The sequence below is a fragment of the Megalops cyprinoides genome, chromosome 2, assembly GCF_013368585.1.
Source record: "Megalops cyprinoides isolate fMegCyp1 chromosome 2, fMegCyp1.pri, whole genome shotgun sequence".
NCBI classification, from domain to species: domain Eukaryota; kingdom Metazoa; phylum Chordata; class Actinopteri; order Elopiformes; family Megalopidae; genus Megalops; species Megalops cyprinoides.
In genome coordinates, this window is record NC_050584.1 from 17,505,001 (window position 1) to 17,531,434 (window position 26,434).

At 46.5% G+C, this 26,434-nt stretch overlaps 1 protein-coding gene across 1 annotated transcript in view; it reads left to right on the plus strand.

Annotated features, from left to right (window-relative positions):
* Positions 1-26,434, plus strand: part of arfgef1 (ADP-ribosylation factor guanine nucleotide-exchange factor 1 (brefeldin A-inhibited)) — a 56,467-nt gene that overhangs the window by 21,597 nt on the left and 8,436 nt on the right. The window contains exons 2-26 of the mRNA XM_036521070.1: positions 4,417-4,447; positions 5,762-5,918; positions 6,528-6,674; positions 7,393-7,572; positions 10,263-10,542; positions 12,022-12,138; positions 12,713-12,900; positions 13,086-13,219; positions 15,309-15,543; positions 16,071-16,170; positions 16,463-16,602; positions 17,537-17,645; positions 19,827-20,028; positions 20,118-20,229; positions 20,588-20,793; positions 20,927-21,011; positions 21,557-21,722; positions 22,051-22,202; positions 23,101-23,229; positions 23,853-24,011; positions 24,320-24,464; positions 24,646-24,736; positions 25,009-25,049; positions 25,228-25,397; positions 25,577-25,728. Of these exons, the coding sequence (XP_036376963.1) occupies positions 4,417-4,447; positions 5,762-5,918; positions 6,528-6,674; positions 7,393-7,572; positions 10,263-10,542; positions 12,022-12,138; positions 12,713-12,900; positions 13,086-13,219; positions 15,309-15,543; positions 16,071-16,170; positions 16,463-16,602; positions 17,537-17,645; positions 19,827-20,028; positions 20,118-20,229; positions 20,588-20,793; positions 20,927-21,011; positions 21,557-21,722; positions 22,051-22,202; positions 23,101-23,229; positions 23,853-24,011; positions 24,320-24,464; positions 24,646-24,736; positions 25,009-25,049; positions 25,228-25,397; positions 25,577-25,728 (3,628 nt within the window). The remainder of the gene's footprint in view (positions 1-4,416; positions 4,448-5,761; positions 5,919-6,527; positions 6,675-7,392; positions 7,573-10,262; positions 10,543-12,021; positions 12,139-12,712; positions 12,901-13,085; positions 13,220-15,308; positions 15,544-16,070; positions 16,171-16,462; positions 16,603-17,536; positions 17,646-19,826; positions 20,029-20,117; positions 20,230-20,587; positions 20,794-20,926; positions 21,012-21,556; positions 21,723-22,050; positions 22,203-23,100; positions 23,230-23,852; positions 24,012-24,319; positions 24,465-24,645; positions 24,737-25,008; positions 25,050-25,227; positions 25,398-25,576; positions 25,729-26,434) is intronic.

Below are 26,434 nucleotides of genomic sequence, written 5' to 3' on the forward strand. Positions count from 1 at the left end.
CCATGTGGCACCGGCGCGCCACAAAATCCTGGGGAGACCCCCGGGGCATTCGCCGCCTCTCACTTGTACCGGCTGAGCGGTGCCACAGATGGTATTAGAACCTGGCTTTGGAGCCTTTACAGGTTCCTCCAAACGATTCATTTACACACGCCCGGAAACGGGCGCCCCAGCAAATGCTGCCTGTTGAAGATTGCAGTGGAAGAATTGCTGTCTCCTGTACATCTGCGCTCCGTTACCTTTCATCCGCAGCGCGTGGTAGATTTCTGCTCTGAAAGAACTGAAAGTGATAATTGAAAACAAGTAACGATGTTCATAGACGTCCATCAAAATTGTTCTTAGGTCATCGGCATTGCCAGCCCTGGTGCAAGCGCTGTACTGCAGTCGGTTACCTGTCTTTGTCTTCTGTACAGATTAAGCCCTGCAGCCTTGAAGTATTCAGTACTCTCCTGTTTCTTCAAAGCAGTGATGCTGCTATTCAGATGCTGCAAACATGAATGCCTTGGGTTGCAGAATGCAAAAAATGCTAACTAATGGGTTGTTAAGCTCTTGGAAAAGCACTGCTGCTGCACTTGTTGTGAATCATGCTTGAACCCAAATTTGTGTGTATCAGAGGAGATGGAGTGCAGCTTATGAAATAAGTTAGTGGTGCTTTCCGTTGCAGATCTCTCCTGCAGATGTTGTGTTCTGCGCACACCATGATAATGAACAATTCTGTCAATCTGTTGCACATTCTTAATGTAATGAGAGACAGTTGGATCAGGTGCACTCCTATGTCTTGTGCTTGGAGTTAGTCAATTCATCCATTTGCCAGCTGTTGGATGGCCACCATTAGAGTTCCATAACACAGTGATGTAATCAGTCCTGCCCGAATGCCCGAATGTCCGCCAGCAACCAACCGTCAATCACTTTAAATGCGGACGGGCCTAGTCACGCTGTCCTTAACGTTCTGCCTTGCTGGATATAATTTTTTAGAATTATGGCATGTGGAGAAGCTGGCCAACACTTCTTACAAATGAGCAGAACAGAAGAGCACCAACAAACAAAAGAACCAGCCTGAGCAAACAGTGAACAGAAACGAAACAAGCCCCCCTTCAAATGGCATGAGTGGTGTTTTTATGTTGATAAGCTGCACGCCAAAGCTTAATATGCCTTTTTTAGGGTCGGGTAATACAGGACTGCATGTTACCTCAGCATGATGAATCTGTTTCTCATTTCTCATAGGTTTGGCTTTTCAAGGCCTCTGCAGTGACATAAGAATTTACCAGTAAGTGTGTATAACATTGTTAAGAAATCGGCATGAATTTCGGCCAAGATCCTTTCAACGTTGCCATGCCTTTAGGTTTGGTATGGGAGTAATATTTCACGAGATGCTCTGGGTTCAGCTTTGAGTTCCAGGCCCAAAGCACGTGGGACTTAGCCTACATAGGATTGTTTTATGCCCGGGTTCCTGAAAAGCATGCCATTTTCAAATGCAGAAAAGAAAAGCAGCATCTCGGGTTTCGAAAGGCATTTTAAGGGTTGGATTTCCTTTGAAATGGATTTTACTGTGCTGCTGCATGGAGAGCAAACAAAATTCTTAAAGTGTTGCAGCTGGAATACTGCGTGCTGACTACTGACGTAGAATAATTGTCAAGTATAATTTTCTCATATCCATTACTGCGTGGGACTCAAAGCGGCTATAATTGTTCTCTCGCAAGGTGAGATGTAAAATGAATTTGAATCGGGCTGAGGTATAATAGCAAAAGCTAGCGCGGCGTTCAGGTGCTGAGGATAGGAAATTGCCATCTATGGATTCTCCTTGGTGTACAGGAGCAGCACGCTAAAATGTCCCAGATGGGGTTTCAGAAGAATTGCAGTGTTGCTATGGTTGTGGGAAATTTGCATATCTCCAAGTGGCTCTCCTCCAGATTTCTTAAGTAACAATTAAACATTACTTAAAGGCATTTGAATTGCCTGATGTGGCCAATTGTGTTGTTAGATCTCCGTTGTACAGTCAGTTAAACAGTCAGCATATGGGTCGACGTCTGGAATGCGCGTATATGATTAATGTTAGAGGTAATTAAAGGGGACACTATCTTGAATGATTAAGTTATATGCTCTGCCGTCATTTGACGGCTTGTTGGATCTTGATTAAAGAGTAACTAAATATACAACTACCTAAGAGGATCCCTAGATGCTGCAGCAAACTGCGGCTTTTCATGTCCAGTAAACTGCTTCCCAGAACTAAACTAGATGTTGGTCACAGAAATACTGTACACTTTTATATTTGAGGCTTCCACTAGCTGTTGGAGTTTTTCTGAAACAGTAGAGTACTGTTGTTGAGTTTGAGGGTTGAGTCCTTCATTCAAATACACCAAGGCCCAATGGAGGGCATTCCTGTGGGGCAAAATTCCTGATTTTCAGGAAAACAAATTGTCCGTGTTTTATGACTGGCTCTCAGGGAGGGTGTGGAGGGTCATGGGGGATGAAGTGTGGTTGTGTAACCATCTGAGTCTCTACTTCAGTGGGCCTGTACAATTTTTAGAGTTTCTGCAATTGAGCATGTGACGTTCCAGCTCTGTAAAGTAGCATGCACAGTGAGTAACCGTAGGATGCTGAAACAGCAGATTGTGTGCTTCATGCCGTCACACAAGCTCAGTTGATACAATTGATTACCTGTAGACCTTATGCAGCTTTTCAGCAGGGTCGCGTGAGGCCGCAAGGAAACCTCGCCGGTTGATTTTGGGGCTTGCATCCAGCTCATCCGTCCGTGCAGCTTTCCCCTCTGCCAGGGCCTTTAAGTGAATTTGCTCCGTCGTTTGGCCCCGCATAGACAAAAGAGGCTCTTAGTGAAGACGGGGCTTGCAGAACTGCAGAGGCAGCAAACGTAGCGTGTCCATGCCAAGCCGGGCCTCTCCTGCCTGCATTATCGCCATGCTGAAGCTCGGGGATGGGACTCTGTGGGAGGCAGCTGCCGAGCTGGAGGTTATTACACTGCGGCTCTTATCCTTGTTTACTGCCCAGAAGGCTTTTAATCCGCACTGTCTCATAGCCGTTCTGCTGAACGCGCAGTCATTCATAATTACCAGTCTATTAGAGCACCACCACCAAGGTTTCCTAAAATTATCACGCCGTAGCGAGCAGCCCAAGAGCGCGTAACCTCAATGAAAATCATTTTTAAAAATGGGATTAAAGCTCTAATACGTGCTCTTTGGGGATAGAAAGCCGATAGGAGTCCTCATCTTTTAACTTTGTAGCTTGAATCACGCGCTGTATCCAGAGACACACTTACTTTGAACAGCCTCTCTTTTCTGCCTCCTAAAAGCTTTCAAAAGAAAGGTTCTCATTAGTGTTGTGCTTTATCCCAACTGGAACATTTTTGAATGTCTTTTCTGTATGGCAGTGCAATATACTTTTTAATGATGATCATAAGTAAGGGGCTAAATTGAGTCTGGCTGAGTTGTACCCTTCAGAGTCTGTCACAGAGTGCTTGGAAATTGATTTAGATGGAAAGCACTGCCTGACAGCGGTGAAATACTTGAACTTTCATTGTTTGAAAAAGGTCCTTTGTACGTGGCTAATGAATGGCAGACCGCTCAATCTAAATTATATTTTTAGGATACTTAAGGTGTAATAACGGTCTCAGCAGAAGGAGAAAAAACGGTAGACATGCACTCACCATGAAAGAATTTAGATTTAGGCTTTCAATTGCTTGTTTACTGGGGGGAAGAAAGTTCATGGTCTGCCACTGCCTGACACTAACAGCAACCTTGGAAAAGTTGTAGGAATAATAAGGGGAGGGCTGTTCACTGCCACTCTGTGTATGTGCAGACCCACTCCTACTTTACTGGGTTTTTATTTTTATTTTAAAAAAAGAAAAAAATTGGCATTATTCCCCAATGAGTCAGACTCCTTGGCAGATGCTGCTGCTTTCATGGTTGCTGTATCTGTGAAATAAACACAAAATGCCCAGGCGCCGGCAGATCTGGGCCTGGTGGTGACTGATCCGTGTGGAGCGAGAGAGAGAGAGAGAGAGAGCACCGATTGTTTACAGAACGCGGGGAGCATCCAGCGTCAAGCGGCTTGTGGAGGCCTGTCACTCATTCTCGGCGGGAATTCAGTTGCGAACAGGGCGGCTCGCAAAAAAAAAAAAAAAAAACATCCTGTCGCTAGGGCGTGCCTGCGCCTCCCTCCTCTCCCACCGCTGGGACGACTTGAATGGAGCAGAGCGCGCACTAAGTCTTACAGGAGCAGCCTCTGGAATGAGAAGGCTGCTGGTGCATGATGGGAAATGAGGATGCTCAGCTTATTGTGACAGGAGTGGGCTATTTTCCTTTTTGGTCTCTTCAGTATTAAAAGAAATTTGTTTAGGCTTCAGCATTCCCTTGGCTGTGTTTAAGCTTCATTACATAATGTTTCCCTCCCTTTCTTTTACAGAGGAAATAAAAGAAGAAACAGAAAAATTAAGGTAAGTTGATTTTGTGTGACTGATATCAGTGAATTGTACTGTATCCTCTAAATCTTACACATGCATGATTCACATCGATCTCCAGAGTAAGGAGCACGGGCTTGTTTCTCTCTCTGCATGCATGTGGACACCCATGAATATGTTTGTATATGTTCCCTATTGTGTTTGACCGGTGTGTAGCCTCCGGTATTTTTGTTTGGATCATTGACTCGACTGAAATCCGTCCCCCTTTTCATTAATGTGTTTTCTCATGGAGCCCCCGCTCAGCCAGAGAGGGATTTACTGCCTCTGTTGCCTGCTGTGCAGTAACCAGGGGTGTGGAATGTAATGTACTGTGTGCTCCTTCCTGCTGCGTGGCAACCGGAGCAGCTTCAGCGTGCCTGGTCTTTCACAGGCACTCAGCCTGACTGAGGGGGTCTGGGGCTGGGGAGAGATCGCTCTAACGTCTGGCCCTCTCTGCTCTCCAGCTCCACCACCTCCACCACCCAGTTCTGCCCTCTGTGCGTGTGTCTGTGTCTGTGTCTGTGTCTGTGTGTCTGTCTGTCTGTGTGTCTGTGTCTGTGTGTGTGTCTGTGTGCATGTGTGTTGTCTTAAGACCTGCAGTGTTGACTCGAAAACCAAAGAAGGTGCACTCTGCGAATGTTGATGAGGGCAATCTCTCTCAGCGGATGGCCCACAGCCCTGTCCATTGCACCCTGGCTGAATCCCAGTTTGCGTCAATTAAAAATATGAGCAGGCTAATCCCCTCCACATCCTGCTTAATTAAAGCAAAGGGCCAGAGAAGGAGAGCACAGGGAGAGCGGAGCTGAGCACCAAATCAAAGGCCTGGCCAGACCCCGCCGCCTCCGCAGGCAGCAGGCTCGGAGGCAGTCGCCGCACAGCAGCAGAATCAGCAGGAACGCTGTCTGACCCCCTCTCACTGACCCCTCCCAGAGCACACGACACCACAGCATTCACCCAGCCCAGAGGGAGAAAAACCGCTAGGCCGCTAGCTTACAACTACCACCCTTCGCACTTATTCCTCTGGTCCATCATGCAGTCACATCTGGGTCATTCTGGGTCTTGTTACGGAGAGTCACAGCCCTGGTCATATGTGAAAAATTCTAAGCTTTTGTCTGATCCACGGACCAGCCTCGTGTGCAGAGGGGCTGTGCCGTTCCCTCCTCTTTGGCCTCACCGGTCTGTGTGTGCAGTGCATTGTTGGGAAAACCACTGGGTTCCTAAATCAAGGACGTTTCATACAGAAGCGGGCAGACGCGGTGGCAGTTTGATATCCTGTTTTTACTCGTTTTCTTTGTTTCTTCCTCTGTTCAGCCCACCCCCCGGAGACAACAAAGCTGGATCCAGCACTTTGCCACCTGTCAAATCAAAGACGAACTTCATAGAGGCGGATAAGTACTTCTTGCCGTTCGAGTTGGCCTGTCAGTCCAAATGTCCCCGCATCGTCAGCACATCTCTAGACTGTTTACAGGTCAGTACCCGCGGATGAGAGTGCGTTCGTCGCGCTCCGGCGTGCGTGTTGCGTTTATCCTCCCTCGCAGCTTCATTTCTGATGGGTGCCATCAGCTCCCAGTCGTGCTCCCCTTAGAGAAATGGTGACCCAAATAAAGCTGTATCATCCCAACTCATTCTGAGTTTGAAAAGAGCGTCTGCTTCATAGTAAAAAAAAAAAAAAAAAAAAAAAGGACAAGAGATGATTCAGTCAATAGATGAGGAGCGGTGGGGAGGGTGGCAGTTGTGTGCAAACACCCCTGAGCCGTTGCACAGGACAAAGGGCAGCCGTGTGAAGCTGCAGTAGAAGCTGAAGAAAGAGAGGAAGAAGCGGGACAATGGAGGTCTACAGCCCGCCAGAACGGCGCTGGGTGTTTGACTCAGAAGTTTCACCAGCAGTACACTCAAGGGGAATGGGAATAAAATATTGTTAGGCGTGCCATAAACTTTGAAACGCGCATGGATGAATAATTGTAATACCAGTCCGTAAATCAGCCGTAGTTAGTTGTCCGTTTCGGCTCGGCATTATTTTCGCACGGAACTGTGTAAATAACCTGAGCTCGTTTTTTTTTAATGTCTTGCCTCTCAGAAACTCATAGCGTATGGCCACCTCACTGGGAGCGCCCCAGACAGCACTGCACCGGGAAAGAAGCTGATTGACAGGATAATCGAGACCATATGCGGCTGCTTTCAAGGCCCGCAGACGGACGAAGGCGTTCAGCTGCAGATTATCAAGGTGAGCCCTCCCCCGCCCTCCTGGGATGCCCTCGGGAGCTCGGGGAGACGCACAGGGGCTTGGGCAGGAGTGCGTGGGTGCGCTCCCGGCCCATCACTTCCGATGAGGCAGAGGGTGGCTCCGCGACCGGTCCTCGCGGGCCGCTGGGCACGCGCCTGCTTCTGTGTGTGACACAGCAGCCTAATTCAAAGCCTCGCTCCAGCTCCCCTGCTATGCCCCTGCCAAGCTCGGCTGTCTGCGGCGTCCCCAAGTTGCGCTCTCACAAACAAGCTCTTCTGGAATGCCTGGAAGGGAGGGCTGGGGAGTTGTTTGTTTGGACATGGTTGTGCTGCCTGTGTTAGTCGGCATCTGACGAGCATTCACCGTGACACTGGCTACACAACATGCATGTAACCTTTCAACAGCATCCAATGTTAACAGCAATGCCCTTGTTTCACACACCAGTAAAGGTTATTCAAACTTGAACACACCAAAAAAAACTCAGTTTGGAATTCTGGAATTAAGTTTGTGCTGTATACTTGAAATGTACTATATAAATTAGGACATATTATTGAAATGGTGGTGATGCTGAATTTTGCAGGAAAAAATAAAGATTCCAGAAAGCACCTTCCATCAGCCATGGGGGGGGGTCTCTAAGGGTCCCTGCGGTGTTTTGGTGGTTTGTGTAGTTTTTACACAGAGGAGTCGACATGTCCTAACAGTGCGTTTCTCCCCCCAGGCTCTGCTCACGGCAGTGACCTCTCAGCACATAGAGATTCACGAGGGGACGGTGCTGCAGGCCGTGAGAACATGCTACAACATCTACCTGGCCAGCAAGAACCTTATCAATCAGACCACGGCCAAGGCAACGCTCACGCAGATGCTGAACGTCATCTTCGCCCGAATGGAGAACCAGGCGGTGAGTCGTTTTGCTAAGCCAAAGCCCGTAGGATACAGAGACAAAAGCTTTTTCCAATCTAAAAGTTTTTTTTTTATTGATGTCTCTTCCCCCTCCCCCCTTCGAAATATAGCTTACAAATCACAAGATAAGTTGGTCTTTGGCCTCCAGAAAGCGAGAACGTCAGGTAAACGTGTACAGGACTGCCTTGAATTGCCTGATCTGAACTCCTCTGGTTGTGTGCGCCTTGGCTTGATTCCTTCCTGTATAAGCATCTGAGACGACGTGCCTTGTTTTTGTGCTTGCCGTGGCTTCTGTTCATTTGCCTGCAATCCTCTTTCCTCAACTTACACCGTAGCTTGTTGATCTATACATTTTTTTATTTCCATTTGTCATACTCGGTGTCGGGGAGAACCTCTTCCGAAAGTGCTGTCAGTTCCTTCAAACCAGCCCTTGCTATCAAATTCAGTCATTTGTGTACGTTTGGCAAGAAGCAGAATGGAAGGTACAAGGAGTAAACTGAAAGGGTACGCTGTGAGCTTTAAGGAGCATCACTGCGCTGACATGTCATCCCTAGACTTTTGCACAAATCATGTTACTATTCCAGGCAAAGTCCACAACGGTATTTGAATAATGAGCTTACCGCACTGCAACTTCCTCTGGTACTCACCTGAGCTTGCACCTGTGTGTAAACCCACCTCAGTTTTATGAATAGATTCGCAATGCAAGTAATGATGCTGAGAAACATCATTACTTACTATCATCAACAATTTGTGAAAGGATCTCTGCGTGAGGAGAAAGCGCATTTTATATTTGAGCAGGGGATCTGAGATCAGTGGCAGGAACCGCCGCCTTCAGTGAGCCGGGTCAAATGGGACAGATAAGAGCTCGTGGCCGTTGGTGAGGTTTGGGATCTCCGCAATTTCCGGAATGAGAGCGCCGAGCCTCCCTGGTGCCAGACAGCTCATTCACCAGCCAAGCGTCGAGGGTGGACTCGTGACCTTTTTTTCTTTAATTGGCGTGTCTGACATTGTGTTCCCAGCGGAGGAGCCCCTGTCTCCGCGTATGCGGTGTGTATCACGTCAAGCTGCGAGTGTGATATTGGTGCCACGTGACGGCACCGTGTTAATTCAGAGGTGCTAAAATGCAGGGAACGGGTCCAAAAAAGGCAAGTAGGAGCAAGCTGTGAGCTGAATACTGAGTTTCCCTCCAGGCCTACACCTAGTAGATGCCACTCCCCACCTCCCACCTCCCACCCTTGGTTCGTTTTAGGTGGCGTGTGGAAGGCAAACGGCTCCGATAAAAACCAATGGCGCATTTAAAAACTCACCAATGAATATTTATGCGGCAGATGTCACGTTGATCACTATTACACGGCCCCTGTCGTTAACTTCCTGGATATGTTTCTGGATATGTTTCTGAGAAGTCAGCAGGAATCCTAGGGAAAATAACAGGAAAATAAGAATGAGATTTGATGCTCAGATACATGCCTATGCTTCTGCACAGAGCATAGTCACATTATTTTTTTCATGCTGAAATGCATGAAAACGCAGCTCTCGCCTAACTACCTAAATCTCAATTTCAAACATTTTAAGTATATTCAACTGCAGTGAATGCTGGTGGTTTGAACATTAGTCTACAAGGGATAAAGAATGAGGCTTTTTATATTCATGAATTTTGGTGTAATTGAGGTGCAGTTGTAGGATAATACAGATTGTCAGTCTCAATCACGGTGCTATAAATTTGTCCTCCGTTTTTGATCCACAGCCTATGTCTTTTCATTTATTTTGTGCTTTGATCATTGTGTGGCCCAGCTTTTCAGTTGTATTAACTTTTATGTTTGAGACCTGAATATGCACTTGAAAAGACAATCTATAGTGGAATTCTGTGATTGCATGGATGCACATTGGCACCTTCTCAGTGACTATATCAAATTGGGTTGCTGGGACACAAGTTGTAAGAAAATAAGATGTTGCACTAAATCATACAATTTCAGACAAAGTCATTGGAAGTTCACATGCCCTGGATTGGTTATCTGTTCAACATGATTGAGAAATAAGTTTAAAATGAAGATATTTAGTTATTTGCCACATAACAGGCCCATTTTAGTTACAGCACAGATCACTCAAATAATTTAGTAGTTTTGATTCTTTCATTCATCTCCATGAATAAATATGCAGAGAGCATGTTTTTATGTTCTGTGAATCAATTTCACCAGTGCATTTTTAAGGCAAGACTAATGCCAATTGAGTGCTCTCTCACATTACCTTTTAAGTGATGATACAACATGTAACAACAATGACAGGTCTGATGGCATTAACCGTAAACATTTTCAGCCTTAAATGGCCTGAAAATAGACAAGTTTACATAACTAGGCCCTAAGGCAGGCCTTAAATAACGTCACAGTTTCAGAAGTATGCTGTGTGACCTCACATTACTCTCCCCCACAGCAGAAATATTCAGCCCGTCTGCAGTTACAGAATTCCAGAGGAACCTGTAGTTCTGCTTCTTGTTCCTGGATAACAGTGGTGCCCAGAGCAGCAGTTTTGCTTCTTGCCGCGAGCCCTGGATGCGTTTCAGCTTTGCTTTTTAGTTTTGGGGGCTGGGCGGCCAAAGGGCATTTGAGGAGGCTGGCGAGCCTGTAGTCAGCACATTGCACATGTTTGCCCTGTGTAAACGAGAGCGGGCGGTGTGTGCTTGCCCCCCCTCAGCTCCAGGAGGCCAAGCAGATGGAGAAGGAGCGTCACCGCCAGCAGCACCTCCAGCAGTCCCCGGTCAGCCAGCACGAGCCCGACTCCCCGCAGATCCAGCAGCACAAGGACCCGCCGGCCAAGCAGCTACCTCAGGAGGCCGACGAGGCGCCCGACCGCCACGGCGATAAGGCCGACAAGGTCCCCGCCCAGGAGGACCCGGAGCCGGAGAACGGGTCCGAGTTCTGCAGCGCGGAGAACGAGCAGACCGAGGCCGACCAGGCCACCGCCGCAGCGGAGAGTGAGTCTGACCTACTCACGCTGCCCCTCCCACGGCCGAGTCTGACTCCATCTGTCTCCATCTCCCCTTTACACTTTCGCACCTACAGCCATGTCTCCATCTCCCCATCACACTGCCCATCCCACGGCCGAGTCTGACTCCATCTGTCTCCATCTCCCCTTTACACCTTCGCACCTACAGCCATGTCTCCATCTCCCCATCACACTGCCCATCCCATAGCAGAGTCTTGGCTTCAACTGTGCTCCTTCTACAACTGAGTCTGACACTGTGTCTCCTTTACAGTGCCCCTTCTACAGCTATGTCTGACCCTGCCTCTCCTTTACACTACCCCTCCTACAGCTGAGTTTGACCTTATCTTGGCCTCACATTGTCTCTTCTACAGCTGATTCTGCCCACATCTGTCTCTACCTTCCTCCCACTGCTCATTCCACCGCTGAGTCTGGCTTTATCCCTGCACCACACTGTCTTTCTCTGCCCCTCCTCTTTTTACATTTACATTTACATTTATTCATTTGGCAGACGCTTTTATCCAGAGCGACTTACATAGGTTACAGGTCTTTACAATGTTATCCATTTATACAGCTGGATATTTACTGAGGCAACTGTGGGTTAAGTACCTTGCCCAAGGGTACAGCAGCAGTGTCCCAGCGGGGATCGAACCGGCAACCCAGCTGTTGTTTGTGTGTTGACATTTTGTGGCTGGTTGTGGTTGCAGTGAAAAAGTTTGTCATAATTTGATAAATTCTGCTTAAGCTGTGGTATTTGTCAGCTGGCTGTATTGAGGGGTTGGAAGGAGATTGTGTCAAAAAAGTGTTGCTCATCTGGTGTGTAAGCCCTCTGATGGACTAATCTCGGTCAGGCTGGGCTGGCCGTAAATATGTGTTGGAGGCGACTATGACACGTAATTCACATAAATGCTTTCACTGGGAGTCGAGGCACATAATTGATGGGCTGCTGGGGACAGTTGTGAGGTGGGCAGACATGAAGATGACAAACTGCATTCTGAATTGGTGCTGCTTGGCTGAAGTCACAGAGACTGGGTCAGCAGGGAATAAACTATAACCGAATGAACAACTGTGGTAGTGGTGGACACACACACACACACACACACACACACACACATACACGCACACACACATTCACATGCAGGTTTTCATCCAGCTGGTTGAGTTTTGAGTAAAGACAACAACTGTGCTTCTTATGAAATGTGACTCTTTCATTGTCTTGTGAAGGTTAGGTGGTTTTCAGTTATAATTACATAATTAATGCTGAAGGTGAGTCCTGTATATTTACTTGTGCTTTATCAATCTAATAAATGTGCATAAAATATACATGAATATGTAAATAAAGGTCATGTTGAGGGTTATTCTGCTTTAGAAGAGGACCCTCAGCCAGCAGCACAGTGGCAGGAGAATTGTGATTGTGTCAACCAATCTAAAGTCTGTCCCTAGAACTCAGTGTACCTGGATCACTTTTCAGGTTTATCGAAGCAGGACACTGAGGGTGTAGAGGAGGAAGAAATGCCAAATTATGAAGAAAAGGCCCAGGAGATTGTACAGAGCATCCTGCAAGAAGTAGTCAACACTGTAGCTGGAGGTAATTTGTCACTTTCCGTTTAACTGACTGTGTTTCATTTTTTTAAATGTTGACTAGAAGGTGCATTCAGTCTTTCCTGTTTCATTTTTTTAGTTGCCAATTGCAGCTGACAGTGCATTTTTCGTCTTTCTGTTGGGAGAGTTCATTTAAATATAAATTAAATCGCTTCAGTGTAATACAAGTGTTTTCACAATGAATATGTTAACCTTAGGAACGATGATGATGGTATAATAATCAGATTCAATTGGTGATTGCAGGCCCTCACCCCTTTTATGAAACTCATTTCTGTGCAACTCCACCTAGTGGTCAAATTGCGAAACTAACAAATAGCCCCTGCTACACATGCCCCCAATGCTTTCACTGGATGCTAATCAGTTTTGATATGGTAGATCACAGCGTGGATTAAGACTAGTGTCAGAGTCTTCCTTTGGCACAGTCTTCCTTGTGAGGAAGGGCGAGTCCTTTTCAAGACAGACAGACACAGACACGCTGCGCCGAATCGCAGTGGCAGTAATTCCTGTCAGAGCCCGTCCCTGTAACCCCTCCTCTCCGGCATGGCGGCTGCGTGTTCCAGATTCCCGGGAGAGCGCCGGCGGGACGGAGAGCACGCAGGACACGCCCACCTCGCTGGAGGACGAGGGCGGCCTGGGCAGCGACAGCGAGAACGTCCACGCCAACGGCATCCCCGGAACGCCCATCTCAGCGAGCTTCACTCCGTCCCTGCCTGACGACAGGCTGTCCGTCTCTTCCAATGACACTCAGGTGCGATGCCAGCAGCCGCTCTTTCACCCCCCCCCCCCCCACCCTCACTGCCTGAGCCTCTTGAAGCGACAGGCCTCTAGAGGGAGGTGTCCAAGGCAAATAATCCTTAATATGAGCTCAGGGGTCTGACAAAATTGGCGACGTTGTCATTTTTTTCCCTACTGGTTACTATTTCCTGTCCCCAGGAATCTGGAGTGACAACTGGGCCCTCCCCCAGTGCGAAGTTCTCCCACATTCTACAGAAGGATGCTTTTTTAGTTTTCCGTTCCCTCTGCAAGCTGTCCATGAAGCCACTTTCTGATGGTCCCCCTGATCCAAAGTAAGTCTTCTCCACTATTGTTCTAGTGCTTGCTGTAGGAGGGCATTACCACTCATACACTGACACCAAATTGTTTTTTTTTTCCTCATTGGTTTCTGGATTCTGTGCTAGTCTATTCGCTCTCCAGAGTAATCCATCTCTCATAAAGATCAGAAATAGCACTAATATGAGTACCAGTACTAATTCTAATGCAAGCACACTTTGGTCAAAAGTAATTCATTTGTGTAAAAAAACAAAATGTATGTAATCTGTTGGTGGTAGCTTTGTTTTAATATACAGTATTATTCACTCAAATGAATATATTAGTTAAAATGTTAAATTAGTTAAATGAATGAGTTAAGAAAAAAGTCAAGCCTTGTTGATGGCTCAGCTGGATAATTTGCTTGACATTAGCATGTTTGTTTTTTCTTCAATTTCTTTAGAATTTCAGCCCAAAAAGGGAAAAAACACAGCACTGCTCAATAACAACTTCGTCTGTTTAACACAGACTCACATCTGCTAAGAACGAATGCCCCCTCCACCCCCATAATCCAATTCTTGACTCTGAAGTTGCCAGTACAAGCATTGGGGTTGTTCCACATTTGCCAAGCCAATTACAGAGATGAATTTGATTTTCGAATCTGATAGCAGAGTTTTGAAAATAGAATTTCCAAATCTGGTTTCTGTGTGTAATTTAATTTGAGGACTATTCTACTGGCTGTATCCGTTCCCCATGGTCCTGTCCTAAAGATGCTGGGGTCTCGGAGCCCTAACGTTACCCCACGCTGGGTGGTCCGTACCTTGTCACCCCCCTCCTTCATCAGTTGCTGAGCAGAGCTGTCAGACAATGGGAGAACTGCTCCATTTTAACAATTGCACAGAAAAGCCTCTTTCATTTACAGCTGTCATCAGTAAGGCTTGGGAGGAAGTCTGTGTCATGATGGCATCGATCCGTGCGTCAGTGGGCCCGTGGCTTGTTTGGCCTTGAGATTTATATCAGGAGCGCTGCGCGCGATATCAGAGGTGCTTTTGTAGGCACACGCCTCCGTAGAACAGAGGCTCCGTCAGAGCCGTGTAACTTCAAGGGGAGAGGCGGGCCCCCGCCAGACATGAGATTCAGCTAAATCAGCCGCTGCTCGAGTCCCTGCGGGTGGAACTTTGTGTTTGGCATATAACCCCCCGCAAAATTAGGGCGGCTTTCCTCTCTGTGGCTTTTGACAGGGACAGGGCCTGCCGCACACTCATTTTCCCCGCCCGTCATGCCCCAAAGGGGGCCGGAAGGCCAGAGCGCTTCACGGAGAGAGGGCTCGGCTTCGATAAGGCTGGCGGATATTTATCAGTGTCAGTCTGAAAACGCCTAAGATCGTGGAGTGTTTGGTTTCCTTAGTTACTTATCGCCCTTTTGTTTTGCTTTCTGCCACATGGAGGTCTGTTTAGCGCCGGCCTGTAAAAATGACACACACTGCCTGTTTGCTGCCCTGTGCCTAGCAGCTCAGCGTTAGGCGGTTAAGATACTTCAGTGCCTCACACCTAGAGGCAAGACCTGTGTCGTGTATCAGTCTCTTTTGTCTCTGTAGCGTCGCTATGCGCATGAGCACAATTGTGGTGACAGAATTGATTCTGTAAATAATATGAAGATAAAGCAAGGCTCCCTCATAGGGCAGGGGGAAACATCTACTGATAACCCCTAGTTTGTGGAGAGATTCTGCCTGTCAGTTTAGCTGAAGTGTCTGCCTTTTTTTTCTAGCTTCAGAATACACTGGGGAAAATTGGCTCGTAGTTCAGATATCTACAGTATCAGTAAATTGAGAGCTTAGCGTTCGCTCTAATGAAATGCAATCCTCTGACCTTTCAGGCGTGCCCGTAATCGCTCTCCAATTTGATCTTCATCTTAGATGCAGGACCAGCGAGAAAAGAAGCCTGATCTGTTATGAGCATTAAGTATTTGTCGATTCCCGCTGAAATTATAGGTCGGCTCCCTCAAGACTACTGTGGGCGTTATCGACTTCAGTCACAGTGAATTAGGGGAGACTGATAAAGCCCTGAATCGGGGTGTCACTGCACGCTCCCATTGCATTTGAGACGGCTCTCTCTCCGCCCTCAATTTCAGGTCTCACGAACTCCGGTCGAAGGTCCTGTCCCTCCAGCTCCTCCTCTCCATTCTGCAGAACGCCGGGCCCATCTTCAAAACCAACGAGATGTTCATTAACGCCATCAAGCAGTACCTCTGCGTCGCCCTGTCCAAGAATGGCGTGTCCTCGGTCCCGGAGGTCTTCGAGCTCTCCCTGTCCATATTCCTCACCCTCTTGTCCAACTTCAAGACTCATCTCAAGATGCAAATTGAGGTGCTGTCATTTTTGGTCTTAAATCCAGATCGCAGTTTTCCTCAGGCCACAAAAGTGACTGTATGTTTACACATTTATGTGCTGAGATATATATCTTGCTGGAACAGCCTAATGACAAAGGGAATTTATTAGCACAGGGGTTTATTACTAAGTTGGTATAGCTCAGTTCCACTCCAGCGGCATTGGTCTCATTCTCACCTGTTGGCTGTTGTCTCTGATTTATTGTCAGGATCTTTGGTGTTGTGAATATATATTTCCTAAATCTGCAGTAGATCACCTGTAGCTGTTCCGTACGTGACACTATAAAGAAAATCGCTTCTTTTTTGAAATGATGTTTCAACATCACTTCATAGTTCAGTGGTCAGTTTGAAACATTTTGGGATGTATTTATTTCTGAGTCAGTGCAGCAATATCAGAACAGTAAAGTTAGTTTATGTACAGCAAAAGTCAGTCTATTATAAATAATTTTGTCATGTCTGTAATATCTGCATGTATATAAATGGTTATTTCTTATTTTTTGCCTTCAGGTGTTTTTCAAAGAGATTTTTCTGTATATTCTGGAAACGTCCACAAGCTCTTTCGACCACAAATGGATGGTTATCCAGACCCTTACCAGAATATGTGCAGGTGAGTGCAGTTTCAGTTTGTGGCTTCTTTAAATGTGCTGGCCAGTGCAGTCTCAGCCTGTGGTGTCCTTAAATGTACAGGTTAGTGCAGTGTCAGTCTGTGGCATCTTTAAACGTGCTGGTTAGTGCGGTCTTAGTCTGTGGCGTGCGGATGAGTGTGGTCTCAGACTGTGCCGTCTTTAAATGTTCCAGCGAGTGTGCTCTCGTCTTTTAAGCTGCTCTTTTGCACTCTGGCATTTTCGTACTTTCCCTGGTTTTAATGTCTGCCTTTTTTGTGTGTTTTTTTCTTGCAGATGCCCAGAGTGTGGTTGATATTTATGTGAATTATGATTGTGACTTGAATGCTGCTAATATATTTGAAAGGCTCGTGAATGACCTTTCCAAGATTGCACAGGGCCGGGCTGGGCACGAGCTGGGCATGACTCCTGTTCAGGTAATTATAACCCCCTTAATTACGTGCTCGCCCCGCGCTTTGACATAAACGGTAATCCCCTACTTACCAACTGTGTCAGACTCAGAGGTCTCACAGATCATGAGAAAGCTTAGCAATTGAAAACAATTGAAAATGAGTCCGCAATGCACAGTTTAGGGATGTAAAGAGCTATGAAATTTGCAAACACATTTTTATTAAGTATGGCGTCATTGTAGTAGCCTGCTGAGCTTACACTTATTAACAGTACCTTGAAAGCACTTACAATAGTCTAGTTTTTAAGGGAAATGTTTTCACTCTCGGCAGCTGTCAAAAAACCCCTGCCATAACAGCCTGTGTGTGCAGTTCTTACCCCTGCATTCCAGAGTGCACGTAATAGTTTAAGTGCAACAGTTTGTCTAAATACACAATTAAAAACCATAGAGGAAAACCATGGAGTGAATACTTCCCCATATGACTGTAAGGAAACATTCACCAACATGTGTGTCAGCAATGGAAAAAACCATATTTCCATATGCATTACAACTCTCTCATACTGTAATCACTTTAATGTTGGATTTGCAAAAAAAAGTCTCCATTGTGGGGTTTTTTTTTTTGGTAGCAGCACTTTTGAGTCGCTGCGCTCGGAGTCCCCATCCTACAATGGGCTGAAGAACTCCTTTGCCTTCTAGCACAATATTTCCATTTAAATCATCTCCACATGCCTCCTCTTCATAAGATATGCTTTAATCCTTGTATTTAACGCCACAGCAGGAAATTAATGAAATGTAATATTTAAGGCTTGCAGCCGGTGCCTTCCGAAAGTGGAGACGCTAATTGGCTTGTGCCCATTTGTTGAAGCGCCGGGCCTTTTACTGAGGCTGCCTGGGTTGTGACAGCGAGCCCTGCGTGTGACCGCGTGTGACCGCATGTGACCACGTGTGACCGCGTGTTTCAGGAGCTGAGCCTGAGGAAGAAAGGCCTGGAATGTCTGGTGTCCATCCTGAAATGCATGGTGGAGTGGAGCAAGGACCAGTACGTCAACCCCAACTCTCAGACCAGCCTCGGTGAGTCCTCCACGCGCCGGACAGCCGCGCTCACTCCGGCTTCCCCTGTCGCTTCCTCTGACAAGTGCACTCGGCGCTGCTTAGTTCTGGTCGTTTGAAGACGTTTTGACGGCGTCAATCACTCAAAGGAGCGCACTTCAGTCTGAGCTATCCTTTGTGAGAAGGATAAAAGAGGTCTCGCCGGTTTTCATCTGAACGTTCCCGAGCAAGGAGAGGGAGTCCTCGTGTTCCTGGATTTGTAATGTTTCTCTGATAAGGGTTTCCCATGGTGCATGCTTACCGTATAAAAAAAAAAAACGCGTGTTGCGCAAGGTCAAACGCACGACATTGTTTGCCCAAAGACTGCTGGGAAATTCCATTATGTGAAACAGATACGGCCAAACTTTAATCTTAATCAAACACGCCAGGGGCATCTGTTCATCGCAGAGGTTAGCGCAAACCCTGAGTGGGAGGAGGAAGCTGGGCCTATAATCCTCCCCTCCGTGAGCCGGCTGATGATCAAAATGCTGCCGTTTTGGATGGCTGGTCTCCTAGTGCCCTGCGATGACCCCTGCCTTCTCAGTGCCAATTGGATTTGGTGCTGATAACTGTGAGGAGATTCTTATTGGACCCCTGAGACCCTGGTCTAAAATGCTCCGCTCTCTTTCCAGCAGGGCAGGCCTGCGGTTCACTGCTGACTTCTGAATGCACCGAACCAAGGCAGCACAGCTTTTACACAGATCTTTAAGTACAGCTGACTGTATCCCTTCACACCAGAGCCATTTGAGTGGCGGCTGTTGGACCTGCACAGTTGTAGCTGTAATACCACAGACTGCTAAACCTTCATGTCAGAGCTGTCTTAATACTGATTATTCCAAACCTGCATGTACCGTTGTCTCAGTAGTGACTGTAGCAAGCCTTCGTGTCAGGACTCTCTTAATCCCGGCGTTATTGATCCACACGTCGGGATTCATAAGCACTTACTGCACTGAATGTACATATCAGGGCTCTCTCGTTACTAACTGTGGTAAACCCCTGGTGCCATCAGAGGAGCTCTGTGCTGTCTGTACCGAGTGCACACCTCAGGACTCCCTAAGTGGATGACCAGCTCCTCTGAGTGCGCTCCTCGTTTGTCTGTATTTGTTGTGCGTGCATAGAAGTAGGTTTAACCACCCAGCAGTTTTAAGCCAGTGTGTGCACTGCAGTATTACTCAGCTAATGAATGTTTTATTTTGTGTTGTCTTACAGAAAACATATTCAGCAGTTGTTTTTTTGTGCTGTTCTGTTCCGTTCATCATTCAGCTGTATCATTTTTTTCATTGTTCTTTGTTCTGTGGGGCTGACTTCAAAAGGAAAAGCAGGTAACAGCAGAGAGTTGATAGAGGTGGAGGTTGGGTAGAGGCTGGTTGCCTTAGTAACAGCACTTAAGAATTCATTTTATTGGGTGATGGGGTTGAAATAGCTTTATCGTAGTTGTCTATATGCATTAGATGCCCTAGCTTTTGTTCATTTCTTTCCTTTTACATTACTTGCATTTTAAGTCTGCTGCTTTTATCCTACATGTATGTGAGTATGTGAGCTGTGTCCTTGTAGCTTGTAGTTTATAGTATTTGCAGGAGCTGTCTAAAATGGATTGATTTGGCTTGATTGCGTGCCCCACAGTGAAAGCACAAACTACTGTATCTTGTGTTTTGTAGTACGAGCAGAATATTTTCCATCTCATTATCAGAGAGCAGGGAAGTATCATCTCACCACAATTGTCCTCTACGCTACTGTTGCACGCCTGGAAAAAAAAAGCCGCACTTGAAATGAGGAAGCGGTCTGCAATCTCACATTACCGCCATGGCGCTCTGAATGTTTCAGAAACGTTCCGACGTGTAATGAGATCCCTCTGAGCACAATGTCTGCTCCACATGGCCGTCGACATGTCCTGCCGCAGCACTAGGTCCTTTTTTGTTTTTTGCGCCTCACACGTGACCGCCCTGTTGCCTCAGTACACACCGCCACTGTTCAGTGATTTTTACGACTGACCTTTATACTGTACCTTGCACCCTGTAAACACTGCCAAGCCTTTGAGCAGGCCCTTAGCAGTTCAGACCCTGCATGTCAGCAAGGACACTAATGACTCAAGAGTCTTGCTTTTTTACAGTGGGAGTGCGTCTGTTTTATATGCCCCCTCTCTGTTTAATGCCCTCTCTCCAGGCCAGGAGAAGCCTTCAGAGCAAGAGACCAATGAGACCAAACACCCAGAGACCATTAACCGCTACGGGAGCATCAACTCCTTAGACTCCACGGCCTCGTCGGGCATCGGCAGCTACAGCACTCAGATGTCGGGGACGGACAACCCCGAGCAGTTCGAGGTCCTCAAACAACAGAAAGAAATCATCGAGCAGGGCATCGACCTGTGAGTGAGAGAGCGGCGTGAGAAAGACGCATCTTACAGGCCTCGGGGTGGGTCTCTGTCCGCTGAACGTCTCGCTGTGCCTCTGACAGGTTCAACAAAAAACCAAAGAGAGGGATCCAGTACCTGCAGGAGCAAGGCATGCTGGGTACCACCCCGGAAGACATCGCCCAGTTTCTACACCAGGAGGAGAGGCTAGATTCTGTAAGGCACTCCCACGCTCTCCTTAAGTGAACTTTCCATAACTCCAAAATCAGTCTGCAGCCCCGAAGCACCCCGCAGACTGTCTCTGCTGAAAACACACACACTTAACCCAGCCGAGATCCCTGAACATTGTATATTCTATATCCGCTTGAAGATGATTTGAAATCTTCAGCAAGCCGAAAATATTTATATTACAACCTGCTCTGGGTAGAGGGAAAGGCAGGCAGAGAGGTTTTAACAGGCCTCATTACACCTCTCTAAGGAAGTTGCCAGTAAAGAGTACTAAGGTGGTTTTAGTATGTTTCAGTCCAGACCTTCCACAGTTAGATTCAGTCCTCTCCCTTTCCTCTCCTCTCAGACTCAGGTAGGCGAGTTCCTCGGGGACAACGACCGCTTCAATAAAGAGGTGATGTACGCTTACGTCGACCAAATGGATTTCCAAGGCAAGGACTTTGTCTCCGCCCTGCGCATGTTCTTGGAGGGCTTCCGTCTCCCCGGCGAGGCCCAGAAAATCGATCGGCTCATGGAGAAATTTGCTGCTAGATACTTAGAATGCAACCAAGGGTGAGTGCCCACCTTCCGTCTGTGTTGACAATTTGCATCTCTGAGGCAGCAACCTGACATTTAACTATCCGTTTCATTTCATCTCTGTAATGTTTGTCTCTCTCTCTCTATCTCTCTCTATCTCCTCCACCAGACAAACTCTGTTCGCAAGTGCAGACACTGCATATGTCCTTGCTTATTCAATCATCATGTTGACCACGGACCTCCACAGTCCCCAGGTAGGTGGACAGAGTGAAGATGTCTGCTGTAGTGATAGGAGGGTGATGATTTATGCACCCCCTCATGGGTGGGTCTGTCCTTTGAGTCATTCACTTGTATGAGACAATCAAAAGACATTGCCCTCCACAGAAAAACACTCTAACTGGTTCATATTGTAATTGCGTTATCAGTAGGAAATAATAGCTCCACTTGTTCTGGAGTTTATAAAGTCTCATTCTCCACTAATCGGCAGCACAGTAAATGAGTGAGTTAATGTTAATTTGAAAGTAATGAGAAACGTTGAATAGGATAGCACTATACAGTACACCGGTAACTGTGAACAGAATCACAACGTTATGCTAAGAATTTCTAGATCACAGCAGGTTTGACCAATATATTTTAAGTTAATTTAGTAATTTTGGGTACTAAATTTGTAACATTTAGTGTACCAGTTCAAGTTCAGTTTAATATACCATGTTGTCAGTGAATGGTATTAAGGCTATTATGTTATAGTAGAAAATGTAATCCTTGTCTAATTATGATCCTTTTCTTCTTGCTTTTAAAGGTGAAGAATAAAATGACTAAAGAGCAATACATTAAAATGAACAGAGGGATCAACGATAGCAAAGATTTACCGGAGGAATACCTTTCAGCCATCTACGATGAAATTGCAGGGAAGAAGATTTCTATGAAGGAAACAAAAGAGTTAACTATCAAATCAAATAAACAAAGTAAGTGGTTTCCCATTCCAGAGTAGCTACATACGTTTCATGAAGAATATCACGTTTAAGTCTGTGACTGTGGATATCAGGTATGACTTGTCAAGATTTTACCTGTTTAAGGTGGGAAGCGCAATATTAGAGGCCTCGACTTGTGTTTTAACTCAGGCCTGTGTGTGAAAGCTCGTCCGTTTACCTTACTCTAGCATTTAGATTGACGTAGCAGGCACGAGTGTTTGTGATCCCAGTGAGGGAGGTGCCAGACTGCAGTGAGGCTGTGCTTGCGGCCTTTAGCGTGCGCTCTAACCCTCTCCCCGGCAACCCCGCCCCTGCCCCTCAGACGTGGCCAATGAGAAGCAGAGGCGGCTGCTGTACAACGTGGAGATGGAGCAGATGGCCAAGACGGCCAAGGCCCTGATGGAGGCGGTGAGCCACGTACAGGCGCCCTTCACCAGCGCCACGCACCTGGAGCACGTCCGGCCCATGTTCAAGGCAAGGATCCTGACCCGCCACACGCCGGGGCAGCCGAGCCCCCAGTACGGGGACTCCTCTGTCCACACGAAGCTCTGTTCTTAATTAATGTGTCAATTACAAATGACTCAAAAATCTCAAAAAAGGTAAAAATGTTGTTGTTGAACTACACTAGTTTTTTGTGCACATTTTTATTTATTAAATCTTATTTCTTTATATACAGTATATTGATGTGCTCCTTTTTGTGCCTGAGTGACATTTCAATATTTTGGAATTTGTAAATCAAGGATTACCAGTACAGAACAACATTCTCATGTCCAAGGGCAGGGGTCTTAAAGCACACTTTCCAATAATCCAGGCATAACACTGCATCACAATGTCTTCAGTGATCTGCTCCTTTGTTTGAAGCTTTACAATTCAGTAACAGTAGTTTTCCCCCAAGCTGTACAATATGAGACCTTCTTTCAAGGGTCCGTACCAGAAAGCAGTAAGACACCTACAGCACCAGTCAAAAGTCTGGACATGCGTGATCAAGATAATGGGAAACATGCATTCAGAGACATTTTCATCTCGTTTCTGAGACAAATATAAATACTGAAGTTGATGCCTATGCATGAATTTCTTTCCAAAAAAATCTTTGATTTTAAAAAAAATATTTTTTGGTTGTTTCGAAGAATATAAAATATAAGGTGGCTTTGATTTGTTTGCAAGGCTTTTTTGGCCACTGCATAATTCCATTGGTATTATTTCATATTTTGATGGCTTTGCTGTTATTATAAAATGTGGAAGAATAGAAAAATAGAGAAAGAAAAGTATGTCCGAGCTTTTGACTAGTGCTGTATCTGCTGCACCCGTCATCAGGCCGAGCCACAGCCAGCCCTTCCTTACTGGAAGCCCCTCTGTGTGTGTCTCTCTCCAGCTGGCGTGGACGCCCTTCTTAGCAGCTTTCAGCGTCGGGCTGCAAGACTGCGATGACACAGAGGTGGCTTTCCTCTGCCTGGAGGGGATCCGCTGCGCCATCAGGATAGCCTGCATTTTCACCATCCAGGTAAATTGAGCTGCAATCTTCTCTGCAGGTCAGCCCATTCAGCAGCTGTGGTTCAGCACCCATTATGGTGCCTCCTCCAGAGACACCGTGCTTCGTCACCCTTTCAGCACAGCAACACGTTTTTTTTCTCTACACCGGTGTTAATTTTATCTTGCAAGTGTTATCAAATCTTGCGTACTATGATGGGGATTCACTGCCAGTCATGGAGTTGATTTTTGCTGCCATGCTCTCAGTACTGGGCTACAGAATATGAGACATCACAGTAATGGAGCTAGATCATTGGTACACACTAGGAAAAATTTTACCTTTCACATTTTACTTAAACAGCAGCTTGTACTGCTCACATATCCATTTCAATAACTAGGTATTTGTTGATGCAGTTCAGGTTTAAGTACCTCACTCAAAGGCACAATAGCAGTGCCCCAGCAGGGACTTGAACCGGCGACCATTGGGCAACTGTACAGCCCTTCTCTCCTACTGTTCCCTCTTTCGGCCCTAAATAAAGGAGCCACAAGCCCTGCTCTCTCCCGCTCTGCCATGCCGCTGTGCCCGTGTTTGCGGTCAGTGTGTGCAGTAAGTCTGGCGCGGTGTGACCGTGGCGCGATGTGGCCGGTGTGTTGCAGCTGGAGAGGGACGCGTACGTGCAGGCCCTGGCCAGGTTCACGCTGCTGACGGCCAGCTCCGGGATCACCGAGATGAAGCAGAAGAACATCGACACCATCAAGACCCTCATCACGGTGGCCCACACCGACGGCAACTACCTGGGCAACTCCTGGCACGAGGTCAGACACACCTCACACCCTACTGTTACGTCAGAGCAGGGGGCAAGGCGGAGGAGGTTTATTTTCCCTCCTCAGTTTTTAAGCTCTTGATTTAATGAATTGCTGCCTTAATTGGTCCACTGCTTCTAGTTTTGAGAGGAAGAGTCCTTTAAAGAAAGCTGGAGGACGTACTTGACAGGGACTCTCCAGAGCCAGAATTAAGCAAGCCTTTAGCAGAGCCTCGCACTGCGTGGGTAGTGACATGTGACGTCTCTCGGCGAATGAGAGGGGGAGCTCAGTAACCGTGCGTGTCCCTGTGAATGCCGCAGATCCTGAAGTGCATCAGTCAGCTGGAGCTGGCACAGCTGATCGGCACGGGGGTGAAGGCGCGCTACATCTCAGGAACAGTGAGGGGGAAGGAGGGCCTTATCACCGGCACCAAGGAGCAGACCTCCGACGAGTACCTCGGCCTGGGTGAGCTGCAGCGCCAGACTCTGAACGCACATTGGTTTCCAAATACAACCTAGGCCTATTGCAGTGGAACAAGTCATACATACATGAACCCGAATGAACCCGAAAGGGGTATGTAAAAGCCTGTGAGAGTTCTCCTGGCAGTTCACCTGTCGTTCACGACCGTTCGTCATTTGCTCCACAGTTGGTGGGAACGTGGACCGCAAACAGATCGCAAACATACAGGAGTCGATTGGGGAGACGAGCTCGCAAAGTGTGGTGGTCGCTGTCGACAGGTATCGTAGCAGCGCTTTTCTGCCCATGCGTCTACAGAGAGAAATCTTTTTTGCTAAATTCAGTGGGGCTGAACTTTTAAATTTAGGTCGTCTAGGTTTATCTAGGTGCTTTTGTTAATACTTACGAATTACTGCCTCATTATATTCTATTATTAATAGATTTCTTCTTATTTTAAATTTGTAGTCATGCACGTGTGTGTGTCTGTGTGTGTCTGTGTCTCCATGTGAGAGTGTATGTTTGTGTGTTAATATATGCATGGTTGTTGTTCTAGGATATTTACGGGGTCAACAAGGTTGGACGGCAATGCAATTGGTAAGAACAGAGTGATGATTTTCACATGAATATGTTGATTTCAACCACTTTTGAATACAGTAAATTGATTTTATGCTTCGGTTTCATTCTATTTTGTGGCTGTTGATTAAAGGACATCATTACGGGACTATCCTGAACCGCTGTAGCTGACATGGGATTTGCACACCTTTTTTTGCAGTTGATTTTGTGAGGTGGCTGTGTGCTGTATCGATGGACGAATTGGCCTCCCCAACACACCCACGCATGTTTAGTCTTCAGAAGATAGTGGAGATTTCTTATTACAACATGGGCCGCATCAGGCTTCAGTGGTCCAGAATCTGGGAAGTAATTGGAGATCACTTCAACAAGGTAAGCATTTATAACTTGGCTTGCACGGGAATAGCTTCCTGGAAATTACACATGAAGAAAGCATTTCTAATGTAAAATGTGTAGCTGTGCCCAAGCAATTTTGTGCAGTGGGGCATGTGATGGAGGTGTGTCGGACTGGGGGGGGGATTTTGAAACTCTGCGCTCCTTTCCCTGTGCAGGTCGGATGTAATCCCAACGAGGATGTAGCTATTTTCGCTGTGGACTCACTCAGACAGCTGTCCATGAAATTTTTAGAGAAAGGAGAGCTTGCCAATTTTAGATTCCAGAAGGATTTTTTGAGGCCTTTTGAACATATCATGAAAAAGAACAGGTAAGAACAATCAATTCTCACAAGCAGTACAAATCACACTTTTTCATTTTGGTCAGTTTGATGATGAATTTTCAGGGCAACAATAGTGGATACTTTAAAATACTTATTGTCTTTACAGAGGTCTTATAAAATTAGGTCTATAAAATTATTTATTATATTTATTCAGATAAATAAATATGTAATATGTCAACTGTTTAGATCTCCTTTGAGTATAGATTTCTAGATAATGTGTGATTTAATATTTAATAGCCAATAACTACATTTTACATTATGAATGTGAAGCAATTTGCTGTTTTGCTAAGTTTAAAAAATGAACTTTGTTGATGCATTGCTAAATTGTAAGATGACTGTTGTTTGGATGTGAGCTTTGGCCCTGGCTTGGGGTCTCCTCACTGGCCCATCTTGCAGCAGCCCACTGTTAAAGAGCTGCAGCCCTTACTGGGATCTTTTCAAACCTGATGACCCAAAATGGCAAAATATTTACTTCAGGGTCAATGCTAACTTTAGCTACTAGTCAGGAGTTTGAATATAATGTGCGCAGCTGTAGAACTCATCTGAAGGACAGGTTGGATTGGTACGACCTGGTCTGATTGCATTTACACACAGGGGAAAATAGCTACTCTTCAGATTCTGGCCCTGAATGACTCCACTGCCAGGATTTGTAAGTGGTCACAGTAGGCCCTTTTGGGACCCCTGGCCTACCCTA